The sequence below is a fragment of the Aotus nancymaae genome, unplaced genomic scaffold, assembly GCF_030222135.1.
Source record: "Aotus nancymaae isolate 86718 unplaced genomic scaffold, 86718_ANA_hifiasm-v0.15.2.pri h1tg000029l, whole genome shotgun sequence".
NCBI classification, from domain to species: domain Eukaryota; kingdom Metazoa; phylum Chordata; class Mammalia; order Primates; family Aotidae; genus Aotus; species Aotus nancymaae.
Window position 1 is genome coordinate 78,743,263 of NW_026988442.1, and position 14,482 is coordinate 78,757,744.

Below are 14,482 nucleotides of genomic sequence, written 5' to 3' on the forward strand. Positions count from 1 at the left end.
GTACTTGACGATCCTCAAGAAGGTTGATTGTCAAATTAAATACCAAGGTATGTCCAAATGTGATACATACTGCCTATCCTTTCTGCCATAATTTAGGATTCTTCAGTTATCTTCACAGTCCTGGGCTCAGACAGACCTAGAGTCACTCCCGCGGTGATGGGGTAGAAGGCAGAACGGCCGCTGTGTTGAGGTTAAGCCTTTGTACACAAAACCAGGCAACCATATCTACCCAGTAGAACTGAGTACTGGGGTTGGGATGAAAATATTCCAACTTCTCTTCTTACTTTTCTTATGAAAGAAATCGTGAGCCTATTGTGACAACCAGTTGCCACTTGTCTACCTCATTTGGAACACTGATGACTAGGTTTCTCTCTTTTTAAAATCAAAACAAGGGGCAAGCAGGCATTGTTTTAAAATTACTAAGACTTTTTTTTTTTTTTTTGAGACGAAGTCTCCCTCTTTCACCCAGGATGGAGTGCAGTGGCGTGATCTCAGCTCACTGCAACCTCTGCCTTCCGGGTTCAAGTGATTCTCCTGCCTCAGCCTCCAGAGTAGCTGGGACTGTAGGCATGCACCACCATGCCCAGCTCATTTTTGTATTTTTAGTAGAGATGGGGTTTCACCATGTTGCCCAGGATGGTCTTGATCTCTTGACCTTTTGATCTACCTGCCTCGGCCTCCCAAAGTGCTGGCATTACAGCCGTGAGCCACCACGCCTGGCCTAAATTACTAAGGCTTTCTAAGCAAGAGAGTTGTAGACATATGTTTCCCTTAATTGTTGCAAACATAGAACCTGTCTCTTGGAACCTCAATGCCTTTTTCTCTAGAAGCCACTGAAAGTAGTTACAGGCTGTTAATGCCATCTGCTTCTATGAAAAAGAAAATCATAACATAGTGTGCCCTAGAGTCTCAGAACTCAAATGTAAATTTTGAGGGGTCTCTCACCACTTAAAGGTAGAGTAGTTTCTATCACATAGGACATCTATTCCTGAAGTAGGGTTAGCAAGCTATGGGTAAATGTGTCTCAGTTTGTCTGGTTACACTCGTTATTCCAGTGTACTATTAATAGCCACACCCACTCTGACTCTTCAGTGAGTGTTGCTTTGGATGATTAATTTCTGTTCATTTTACTTATTAATAGTAGAAATTAAATCAAACGTGCAACCTCAAAAGCTTTTCTAAAGTAAAAATGATTTATGCTCTATGCTCAAGTGTCTTTGTCCAGAGGCTCTTCATCTTCAGCATGGATTAGAATTACCTGTAGTGTTTTCTAAAATGAAAGATTCCTGGCTTCACTCCCAGGTATTGTGACTCATCAGGGCCAGAGTGTACCAAGGAATCTGCATTTTAAACAAGCAGCACTTCTCCTCCCCCAGCCCCTGTTGACTCTGATGCTGGTGGCTGCTGGTGCATTCTCTGAGAAACATTGAAATAAGGAAATATTGGTTGTCATTGTTAGAGGAAGTGGATACTAAAGAATTCTAGTTGTGGAATGCCTTACAAACTGTGGGCTCTCATTGTGTGGGACCGTTGTTTCAGTAATGGTCCAGTCAACTCCTGTTTAGCCAATTGCAGCAGCATCTTGCTTTTCTGACATCTGTGTTAACTTCCCCCAGCCCAACCACGCTGTATCCGAGAGAGATTTCACAACTCTAATCTGACTGTGTTACCCTCACTGCCACCATACTTGCAAATAGTCAGTGGCATTCCATTCACTGGCTTCTCATTTCTCTGAGGGTAAAGACAAAACTCTTTGACAAGTGCCCTGGCCCCATCTGCCCATCCAGCCTCACCTCCCATCCCAGTGACCCTGGCCTACTTTTGGACTTCTCAGTTGCCCCGCTTCTTCTCACATCATGGTTATTTCCTGGTTAACTCCCACTGTGCCTTCAGATCTCAGCTCAATCTGGGAAACCTCTCCCGACCTCTCATTTATATCACTCCATTATTCGTTCTCAAAGCACCTCGGAACTCCGTCACAGTACACACTATGGTGCTACTTTATGTTTGCTCATGACATTTTGATTAATAGCTATCTTCTTCTAAGTTCCACGAGAACAGAGGCCATACATGTTTTTACTCACTTTGTATGCCTGGCATCTTCCTCAGTGCCTAGCATATAGGAACTGCTCAGCAAATATTAGTTGAATAGCGTAGTTAATGAATTCCAAAATGACCTATGGAATATCGATTGAGACCTCCTCTGTGCTGGGCTGGGGAAAACCAGTGACTAGAAGATGAATAAGTCACATTTATACATTTTGGGGAAGGGTATAGACTGAGCAGCCCCTGGCCATCCATGAAGAGCCAGGGTGCCCAAGCTAAGGGACTAACTAAGCCTCCTGAGCTGTCATGAGTTCAATTGATGCAGTCCAGAGATTTGTGTTGATTGATATTACTTTACATAGGCCTGATGATGTTGACTGCTTGAGAACAAAAGAGGAGGGCTCCCCCAAAGGTGAAACATTACCCTGGTTACCACTTAGAGAAACTTACAGCTCTAAGGATTGCTTTATGTACTGACAAGGTGAAATTTAATTTAAACCCTTTGATACAAACTGAGCTCCTAAATCTTTAGCTTTCTGAGGTCTAGCTGGTATTTGTTGAGGTAAACAAGCTCTTATGGTCTCAATCATATATGAAATATGTGGGCAGTGGAAATTGTTTGTGTGGTAGCCTCACTTTTATAGAATTCACTGCTGATTAAACGCCATAAAAATGAAAACAGGTCACCTCTGGAATCAACTTATTCTCTTCAACTTTGACATCCCCCTGAGTGGGCCTGGCTTATTTTTCTTATTTCCCTCTTGAAGGTTCATAAGAAGAATACACAGTATTTAGCACTACACATTTCTGACGTCTGCCTTACTGTTTTTACTGTGTGTGTATCTCAGTTTCTTAGTTGGCAAAGGACCTAACATTTCTGATACTTTTTCGTATTAAAATGAGTTATTTATTTTTGGATAGAATCCATATACTTGACTTTTTAAAATACTGTCATGTTTTTATGCGTGTAAGGTAAATCCAACTGCTATTCTATCTAAAACGGCCTGTGGTGATCTGTGAATGGGGCATTGCCACATTTCTCTCAGCTCTCTCAGATCCTTCCCCACCTGTCTCTCCACTTTTTTGTTTCTTTTGCTTATTCACTTACTCTATATGTGTCCTTTCCATTTTCTCTCTTTCTCAATGTTACGTTATACTCTCTCTCATTGGTAAATGATTAAGAAACGAGAGATTAATCTTAAATGACTAAGAAATAAAAGAGAACCCCACCTTCTGGATTTGTATCAGGGCATTTTATCATGAAGAGCACAAGGAGGTAAGCCTTTAGGTCAGTGACTAGCCTGTGAGCAGTATGCAATGTGGCTTTTGGTCCTGGGTGGTATTCCATCAGAGCAGGTTTGAAGCCTCTTTGCCATGAGCACATCAGCAGCACCTACATCCCAGAACCATTCAAAGTGACCCCGTGACTTCCAGCTGCTAGGATCTATGTCAGAGAGCATTTTTACATGAGTACTACACAGAGCCTCAATGCTTCCAGCAGCCTGGAAGAGCCAGGAAATGAACAATGAACGCCCCAAGAACTGGCCTCAACTAATGATTCCTCCAGGGTTGGGGCATCAATACCTTGGCTCTCTCTCCCTGAGGTCAGATAATTCTTCCCTTCCTTGAGTCACTCCCCTACTTCCCTAGTGGTGTTTCCTGTATCTCCCAAATGAGCTACTTGTACTCAAATCCTTGTTCTCTAAGAACTCAGGCTAGATACTAACGATTTAGAAATACTTACTGAGAAATTGAATTATAAGTGATATTTTGCAGGGGGACAGGCATGGTGGCTCACACTTGTAATCCAGCACTTTGGGAGGCCAAGGTGGGTGGATTGCCTGAGGTCAGGATTTATAGACCAGCCTGGCTAATGTGGTGAAACCTCATCTCTACTAAAAACACAAAAATTAGCTGGGCATGGTGGCACCTGCCTGTAATCCCAGCTACCTGGGAAGCTGAGGCAAGAGAATCACTTGAACCCAGAAGGTGGAGGTTGCAGTGAGCCGAGGTTGCAGTGAGCCGAGATCACACCACCGCACTCCAGCCTGGGCAACAGAGGGAGACTCCATCTCAAAATAAATAAGTAAGTAAGTAAGTGATATTTTATAGGGAACTGCATTTTCCAAACCTTGGCTCCTCTACCAGCGCCCTTCATCCCCTGCCTTCGTGGTTTTGGAAATCTCTTCATACATTCCCACCTTTGCTGCTATCTCTGGCACTCCCTTTCCTCTTTAGTTCTTCAAACAACTTCTTTTTTTTTTTTTATCTTGAAAAAGTTTTCCATTTGCCTCCACAATGCCCTTCAATTACAGTTCTTTGGATTTCCTTCCCTGCCAAACTTTCAAATGAGCATCTGAGAAAATTGCCTCTATTTTCTCTCTTTTTACTTTTTGCTTAACCACTGACAATTTGGGTACCGTTGTCACACTTTAGTCAAACAGCTCTCAAGTTCCCACTAACAACCTTCTTATTACAAAATGTAGAGGTGCTTTTTTCTGTGCTGTTGTCATTTATGCTACCACTGAGTGCCTTGACAACGTTTTCTTTCTGAAAATTATATCTTGAGTAATTGAATTCTTAGAACTTTAACACTGAAAAAGACATTGAGTCCAACTCCTCATTTTATGTCTGGGGGAAACTGAGGCCTAAAAAGTTGGAATGATTTGCCCAGAAAAGTCCAAAATTATAAAATCTGAGCACTGAATTCAGGGCATCTGACCCATCCCCCATGGTAGATTCTGATTCACCGTAAGAACTGCTTTTGGTAAGTCTTGATTCAAACCCTTCAAAATATTCCTGACTTTTATTTCTTTCGGTTTACAGACTTTCCAGCTAGTCTCCTAGCTCCTTCCTTTCACAGCCCATTTTCCATTTTGGCAGTCTGGATGATGTTTCTAAAACATAAATCGGAAACTACCACTCCCCTACTTCTAGCCTTCAGTTCCTCTTTTGTGCACTTAGAATAAAATCCAAAATTCTTCCTATGCCTTGCAAGACCCCCTATGGTCCAGCTCTCTTTCTGATCTCATTTCCTGCTAGCCTTCCTCTTGTAGTCACTGTGCTCCACCACAGAGTCCCCCTCAGCTGGCCAGCAAGGCAGGTCTGGCCCCGCCGTGAGCATTTGCTTTGCTCGTCCTTCTGCTGGGAATGCTCTTCCCCAGACCACTGCTGCTTCCTCCTCATCTTGGCCTTTGCTCAAATGGCCACCTCCTAACTCGGCCTCACTCTGTTGTCACCACGTCTAACACTGTCCCTAACCATCCCACTCTCCATCACATTGTGTTATTTTCTTCATCGCATTTGCCACCAGCTATTATTACATTATATTACTTACAGATTGGATTTGGAGTTTGTCATGTTTCTCAACATTAGAATACAATTTAATGGAATATAGGAACTTTGTCTTGTTTTCCATACTCCAGCACCTAGATCAGCAAATGGCCAGTAGTGAGTGTTTAACAAAACATCCGTTGGATGAACGAATGGATAATTGTGTCTGAATTTTTGTCTCATTTCCAAGCATCTTCTCCCTGCTTTTCTCCCCAATTCTATTATTCAGTTATTCTCTCAAAAAGTTTTTCTCTATTATAATCAAACTGATTTCCTTATAAACCTGTAAGGACAAAACTTATTATTGACTAGGAGCCTTTTAAAATTTTCTCTGACCAAACACCCACCCTATGCCTCTCTAATTATTTAAGTTGTATCACTGTGTTAAAGTATGAGTCACATTCAGTTTCCATGGAATCACATCTCACAGCTTTCATTGATTGCCCTTTCTTCAAATTATGTAAAGTGACCCTTACCTCTTATGTAATCCAAATATTCATATGTAATCCATATTGTCTTTAATTATTTCCACATCATAATACTTGGGCACTGTGTCTAGGTACGTGTGTGTGTGTGTGTATGTGTGTGTTTGTAGGGTAGGGTAGTGGCTCCTCATTATTTGCAGATTCTGCATTTGCAAATTGCCTACTCACAAAAATTTATTTGCAACCTGAAAACCAATACTTATGTCACTTTTGTGGTCATTCATCAACATACCTGGAACGGTGAAAAATTTGTCACGCCAGCTTCACGCTACTAGCTGAGACGGAGCAAGGCAGCACTGTGCCTTCTTGTTTTAGCTTTCGTGCAATAAACAAGTGACCTGTCTGTGGTCTATTTTGTGGGTGATTTCACTGTTTGAAATGGCCCCGAGTGTAGCGCTGAAGCACTGTCTGCTATTCCTAACCACACGCAGGCTGCGCTGTGCTCTACAGAGAAAACACCTGTGTGTTAGATAAGCTTCTTTCAAGCATGACTTATAGTGCTATTGGCTGTTAGTTCAATGTCAGTGGATCAACAGTATATGCTAAATGTAAAATGTCTTTAAATAGAAATACACATAAAACAAGATTATATAATGGCTGGTTAATGAAAATGTGACGAGAGGCTCACAAGAACCTAACTGTATTTTCCCTCAGAACAATAATTTTACATTTCCTGAGTTGGTGTTCTGGTCATGAACATTTTATAGAACATAACCACTGTGAATAACAATAATTCACTATATGGTGTGTGAGTATATGTTTATCAGCATTAGCCTTATTAGGAGTTTGGGAGACAAAGACATCAAGACTTATTGAAATTAAGAAGTTTGTCCAAGGCTGGGCACAGTGGCTCACACCTGTAATCCCAGCACTTTGGGAGGCCAAGGTGAGTGAATCACCTGAGGTCAGGAGTTCGAGACCAGCCTGGTCAACCTGGTGAAACCCCATCTAATACAAAAATTAGCTGGGTGTGGTGGCAGACACCTGTAATTCCAGCTACTTGGGAGGCTGAGGCAGGAGAACCACTTGAACCCAGAAGGCAGGGGTTGCAGTGAGCTGAGATCATGCCATTGCACTCCAGCCTGGGCATCAGAGCAAGACTCTGTCTCAAAAAAAAAAAAAAGCAACTGTCCAAGATTATTTGCCAAACTGCTAAATAAATGGTAGACCTGGAATCTGATGTCTCATTCCAAAATCTTTTGGCTTTCCATTTACCGCACCAGTGGCTTTGCCTTTCTTTGTTTTAATTAGCTATTGAGCTCATATTATTACAGGCTCCACATACACACATACACACACACACACAGACACACACAGTCATGCGTCTCATAAAGACATGGGTCAATGACAGGCCACGTGTGTGATGATGGTTCCGTAAGATTATACCATGTTTGTACTGTACCTTTTCTCTGTTTAGATATATTTAGATACACAAATACCTGCCATTGTGTTACAGTTGCCTACAGCACTCAGTACAGTAATGTGATATACAGGTTTCTAACCTAGGTACAATATGGCCTGGGTGTGTAGTAGGCTGTACCATCTAGGTTTGTGTAAATACACTCTATGATGTTTACACAATGATGAAATCTCCTAAGGGTACATTTCTCAGAAGTTATCCCTGTCATTAAGCAATGTGTGACTGTGTATATGTGTATGTGTATGTGTGGATGTATGTGTGTGTGTACATGTATATATATATATATACACACACACGTATGTCTATGTATAAAATATAAGTGGAATATGCTGAGTGATGAATGAAAAACTATACACTGAAAGTAAAATGAAGATAATTTTAAAACAACTTGCTTCATCAGTGCAGGATAGCGTTTACTTACAGTCATCCCAAACCACAAAAGAGAAGTAAAAGTACCTCTTTGTTTAGTAACAATATCTACAAACTTCATATTCCTTATCATGGGAAATGGAAGTCTGACAGGTGGCCAAACCCTGAAAAATCAAAGCTATAAAAATACTACCATGACCTGGATTTGTTTCCTGGCCTGTGAATGTGCATCTTTAACTTGCCTGGCATTTATTTGAGCTGAACTCACACCTGCACATGGTATGCAGTTAGGCATGCTTGAGTCTGATTTCATAAAGATCTACAACCTTTCTAATCAATTATGCATTTATATATACAGAGATGACAGGAGAAACTATATCCTAAAATCTGTATGTAACAGTTTAACATGGATGAGTTTACTGACTTGTGGTCTCAAGTGATTTATATATATACATATATACACTGATACATATACATTAAGACATATTTTTACATCGTAATTTGTTTTCAAAAAATAAATCAAATATTTTTGGAAGCATCAAAGCACCTTGATGAACACAGTTTGAAAACCCTGTTTGTTTGTTTTTTTCTTCTTATGCTCTTTTCTAAGTAGATTGTATGAGCTCCTTGAGGGTAAGAATAATACCTTTTGTGCTTCTGTATTTGCAAATTGATCTTAGCTTAGTACTGAAATATAGAGAAGTCTCCTACCACTAATAATCCAGTTTTGCCCAGATGGTTGACAACCAGCTACATTAAAACAAATATTAAGGCAGCGTTGTGTTTAGAATTAAATAGTGTAATGGAAGGATGTCATTTAGTGTGTGGAGCAAGAGTCTCCATACACAAAATAGATGGACTTTTTTCATATAATAATCTCTTGATACTTCTTTTTCCCTTGAAAAACAAGAGCCAGTCATAAGGCTTAATACTTCCTCAACTTTCAAAAAAGCTTCCAGGGTCAAGGTCGAGTAAGGGGCTTCCAACAGTAAGGCAAAACAAAATAACTTTTTATGTCTGCCTCAAGGCCAAAGTACGAACACTGAACAGTGTTACAGAAAGGGACTAAGTGGTCCTTAAAAGTTGTGTCATTATTTTGCTGTAAGAATTAATTGGTATGAGCTTTGAATTCTGAAATCTCTATTATTTCAGTATTTTGTGATATTTTATATTCTTTTAATTAAATGGCTGCTTATCCAGTGACTTTAATGATCCTGTTTTGAGGAGCTATGCCTTTAACAAATCAAGGTATCGAAGTTGATGTATTTTCCCACAGTTTACAGTATAGCTGAGTTTCATTGTGCAGATAAAATTGGATTAACCACATGACTCTACCTATGGCTTTGCTGGCTCGGTCAGTTCTCCAACGGTGCAAAGGAAATCTGCATTCAGAGGTGGTGACCCAATGGCTTTGTCCTTTCAGGGTTCAGTAAAAATATCTACTTCATGTTTTAAAATAAGTCCCTCTTGGAATTTGTTTAGCAAACTCCCAGCCCCAGAAGAATGCACAGGCAGGAGGATGATTCTGGCCTTTTCAGCCTCACACTCATGCTCATTTTTCAATGGAGATTATTGAAAACTAATTCTTTCTTGCTTCAGGAAAAGCTGTCAGAGGAAGAGAGAAAACATAAAGAAGCTTTGGAAGATCTTCACATGGTGGTTGATGAGGATTCAAGGAGTGAAAGCAGCAGTGCAGATGAGGGAAAAGAAAAGACCAGATTGCTATTAGAGAGATTGAAAGCTCTAGAGGTAAGAAACCAAGTAATTTTTACACTCGTCAAGAAAAATAAGTGTTCCACTTCTTTTATTGGCACTGATTTTGAGTGAGTATAAATCTTCCCTTTTCAGTTCTCCCAGACTAATACGATCTATGATTTCCTACTAGGATTTGTTTGTCTACAATGAGCAAAAAGTTAGCACTGAAAGGGTCTTAACCTTATGTCGTTTTAAAAGGAGTACATAGGGTAGCCATTGACTTTAACTTAAATTCAGCCCTCAAACTGGATTAGTTTCTAAAATTGCAAGCTCCTTGTGGGAAGGGGCTAGGTGATATTTCACTTTGTTTTCCCCAGTAACTGGCAAAATGAATGAATGAATGAATGAATGAGCAAAATATTTAATAGTATGTAAAGATTATTGCACACACACAGAGATTTTAAGCAATATAGTCTCACTTAAAACAAACAAACAAACAAACAAACGTGCAGGAATTCAACATGTAAAGCATCTAACAGTGGAGCTGAAACTGGCTAAGGAGACTTGAGATTTTTGGAGCACCAATGTCCTCCAGATACCTCTAGACCGGTATTTGATAACACCCATCTATTAGTGGCATTTGACATTATTTCAAGTGTTAATTCATGAATTTTTATAGCAGTCATCAAAGACCATTCCAGTTACTAGTTCTTGATTGAAATGTTACATGCTTACGGACTCAGCAAAGATTTTTTTTCTATGAGTTCACTTACCTCCTTTTGATAAGCTTATGAAAGGCCTTCACTCAACATCTAAAAATGCAGTTCTACCATAGAGTCTATAGAATCCTGAAAACTCTACTAGTATAAAGGAAGAAGACCTAGAGAGGCCTCATTTTCTATGCTTTGTTTCTGCAATTCTACCTTGGATCTACCACATTGTCTATAGAGAGCATGTCCATTTTACACTAATTTCTTCAGCGATAATAAAGCAGAATGGTGAGATTATGCACTTTGAGCTCAATTCTTGGGATTTGGTTCAAATCCCTTTTCGACCACTTTCTAGCTTTGAAATCATCAAAGCTCCCTGAGCTTCTGTTCCCTCAGCTGAAGCCACGGGGATAGTAATAGTAACTAGCCTTACAGGGAAGTAATGAGGATTACTTGAGTAATTATTTTTAAAATGATGCCTGTGCATAGTCTCTTTTATTCATCCACACCAAACCTGCACCTTTTTCTTAATTTTCTTCCTACTTCTCTGGGTACAATGATTAATAATATAAGGACTGTGAATGAAAGATTTCGGCTACTCCACACAGGTGTGACTGAAGGCAGACAGGTAAGCAAGTGACTTCAAACACAGAGCAGAAGAAAGACCAACTAAAGGCATCACTAGCAACTCCCTCTGGGCAAAGAGCTAGGAATCACCCTTGTCTCCCCATGGCTTCTCATACATTTGTCATTTTCTGAAGACAGTCACTATAAAACATAGGAAAGCTTCTCAAGGGAAACAGGTTCCTACTTGAGTTTTAAGAAACATAGCTTTGTCTTGAGGTTGAATTAACTAGATTCACAATAGGAAAGAGTTGATACTACCATTTCTTGATCCCATAGGACCATGTACTTAAATTGTTAGGTTTTTATTCATAGTTACAGAGAAAATTAATCTTAGCTCATGTCATTGTTAGAGACAACAATGTAAAGGACATTTTACTTAATCAAGCTAAGAGGTCTTTAAAAATATATATGGCAGCAAATGTTTCTTAAACTGTAGTGAGTAAAAGAGAAGCAGTACTTATTTTTCCATCAACAGAGTCCTTTACACCTCAGGCAACCACTCTTGATTCCAGCATTAGTTGGATGCAATAAATGATTTGTAAGTGTCATTAAGCCCCACTATTTTCATTCATAAAACTATTTTATTTTTTTAATTTCCTATAGTCATAGTGTCACTGCTTGTTTCCTAAAATTATTTGTTCAATATTAAGTGAACTTTCTTCTTGCCTTCACATCTTACTATCTCTATTTGAATAGGTAACAAGATTATTTTATTTTATAACATAAAGTATATAAAATAAGAAATACAAATATATATTTGTAAATATATATAAATATATTTTCTTACATAATATATAGATGTCTTTTTGTCGTACATGTAATTCATTTTCACATGAATTTTATATGCTACTTAATTTTTTTCATTTTAAAAAATTTGCTCCATATTCTCAGTGTCTAGGATCTTTTGCATGGATTAAACATTGTTGTGGGAAAACAGAGGACTGACTTTGACAGTCTACAGTCAGAGCTGGTCATAGACCCCATATGGATTTATATGCTTTAACAAAATGCTTCGTTGGAAAGTTGCAGTGGAATTCGTTATAATGTGTCAAAAGTTACTTTGGCAAAATCTGATGTACAGCAAGATTTTAAAAACATAAAGAATATTTTCCATCAGCATATTTTTGGAAGGCAGCTATGCTCACCAATACTCAACCAGCACCCAATCGGTGTATTTTGAAATGACCATATTTGTATACCCTAATCTCTTGGCCCCTGGTGTTGCAGGTCACAGAAAGGAATGATTGTCAGGATGGTAGAAAGCAGTCTTCTTTCATTCTTGCTCCCCTAGCAGGTTCCAAGAAGGTGTGGAAAACAAAATGCAGAGATGACTCCTATATTACGTTCTTGATTACTGTGACAATGCTATTCAAAAACAACTTGAGGAGCCCCTGACTTTGAAAATTACTATTGTCTAAGCAAATCCCCCCTGGATTATTCCCTCATGTGACCATTTCCGGGGTAGGTTCCTACTCACATTCATCAATCTATTCCTCTTTCTTCTCCATGCACCGATCTCCTATGAACTATCAAGAAGATGAGTTCAGAGAGGTAGACCAGGTCCAGAACCTATCAAGCCTTATAGGTCATAGTCACAATAAACACTTGGAAATCAGAGACCCCTTTACATGACTTTTCCAAAATCCAACCCTAAGAAGGATATGAGGCCATGGCAGAATATTCTGGAGGCGAAGGGCCTTCAAGTCTGTCTATTGATAGTTCTTTTTCCTCTCAGTCCTTTGGTTGCAGGGCATTTCTCAGTAGCTTTTCTCCTCAGTTCCCAGATCCCGCCCTAGAACGTGGCCAGCTCGGTACCACTTACTCTCCTCTCCTTCAGCCACCTTCTCCCACAGCCAAGTTCTGTCTTTTTTTTTTTTTTTTTTTTTTTTTGTGGAGCCATCTAGGTCTCTGCATGCCATGTCATGGGCTCATTCCATAACACCCGCATGCTTGGCAAAGTATTTTGCTAATTAAGACCTTTACCTTCCTAAAAACACCTCCAGTGCCAAGAGTCAAAATTATAAAATTTATAACTATACACACACACTCTGTCCTTTCAGCCTTGTGTTCTCTACTGAGTGGATTGGTTTCAGCTGTTTCCAGCTCTTCTTAGTGAAGAGTAGACCGTTTACCCTCATACCTAGCCACTGGTTCCCCTGCGCTTAAATTCTAATTTGTGTTTAGGGTCCTGGTGCCTGGAGGAGAAATCGTTTGGTGTACATTTGTGTCATAGAGACACATGGACAATCTGGATGCCACTTGCACATTTTATGTAACTTCTCAGTGCCTGAGGGTAGCATTTTCTATGTTTTTTAAAAATTTAGGTGTTCCCTAGAGGAAAACCTAGGCAAAACCATTCAGAACATAGGCATAGGCAAGGACTTCATGACTAAAACACCAAAAGCATTGCAAATGAAAGCTAAAATAGACAAATGGGATCTAATTAAACTCCAGAGCTTCTGCACAGCAAAAGAAACAATCATTACAGTGAACCGGCAACCAACAGATTGGGAAAAAAATTTTGCAATCTACCCATCTGACAAAAGGCTAATATCCAGAATCTACAAAGAACTGAACAGGTTAAAAAAAAAAAAAAAAAAAAAATCCATTCATAAGTGGGTGAAGGATATGAACAGACACTTTTCAAAAGAAGATGTATATGAGGCCAACAAACATATGAAAAAATGCTCATCATCACTGGTCGTTAGAGAAATGCAAATCAAACCACATTGAGATACCATCTTATGCCAGTTAGAATGGTGATCATTAAAAAATCAGGAGACAACAGATGCTGGAGAGGATGTGGAGAAATAGGAACACTTTTACACTGTTGGTGGGAGTGTAAATTAGTTCACCCATTGTGGAAGACATTGTGGCGATTCCTCAAGGACCTAGAAATAGAAATTCCATTTGATCCAGCAATCCCATTACGGGTTATATATCCAAAGGATTATCAATCATTCTATTATAAAGATACATGCACACGTATGTTCACTGCGGCACTGTTTACAATAGCAAAGACCTGGAACCAACCCAAATGTCCATTGATGATAGACTGGACAAGGAAAATGTGGCATATAGACACCATGGAATACTACGCAGCCATCAAAAATGATGAGTTCGTGTCCTTTGTAGGGACATGGATGAATCTGGAAAACATCATTCTCAGCAAAATGACACAAGAACAGAAAAACACCGCATGTTCTCACTCATAGGTGGGTGTTGAACAATGAGACCACATGGATGCAAGGAGGGGAGCATCACACACTGGGCTGTGTTGAGGGGGACTAAGGGAGGCACAGGGGTTGTGGGGAGGTTGGGGAGGAATAACATGGGGAGAAATGCCAGATATAGGTGACAGGGGGATGGAGGCAGTAAACCACCTTGCCATGTATGTACCTATGCAACAATCCTGCATGATCTGCACATGGACCCGAGAACCTAAAGTACAATAAAAAAAGAAAATTGGCTTTTTAAAGCCTGCTGTTTCAGAGACTGTTTACCTGACTTAGAACAAAGCTCACTATTCTCAACAGCACTGCCGTGTCTCAGGTTGCTTCTATAAGGATTACTTCTCTCTCCCACCCCACCAGAGACCACTGATTCAAGAGATCTTCCCAGACCTGCTCTCTAGAATCCATTGGCTTCACCTGAAGTCTTCCCTGTTCCCTATTCCTGGGCATTCACCTCAGGTCCCAGGTTTGCTCATGGCACGTTCCTTGAAAGACATGATTTGTTTGTCTGCAGGGCCCCCTCCTGACACTCCCACGGGGCCCTTCTCTCCACTCAGGGACAAC

General features: G+C 39.9%; 1 protein-coding gene across 5 annotated transcripts in view; it reads left to right on the top strand.

The window, feature by feature from the left end:
* NCKAP5 (NCK associated protein 5) overlaps positions 1-14,482 on the top strand; it is a 970,844-nt gene that overhangs the window by 669,139 nt on the left and 287,223 nt on the right. For all 5 annotated transcript variants that reach the window (XM_064382824.1, XM_064382825.1, XM_064382828.1 and 2 more), the window contains one exon: positions 9,253-9,402. In XM_064382824.1, coding sequence (XP_064238894.1) covers positions 9,253-9,402 — 150 coding nt within the window. The remainder of the gene's footprint in view (positions 1-9,252; positions 9,403-14,482) is intronic.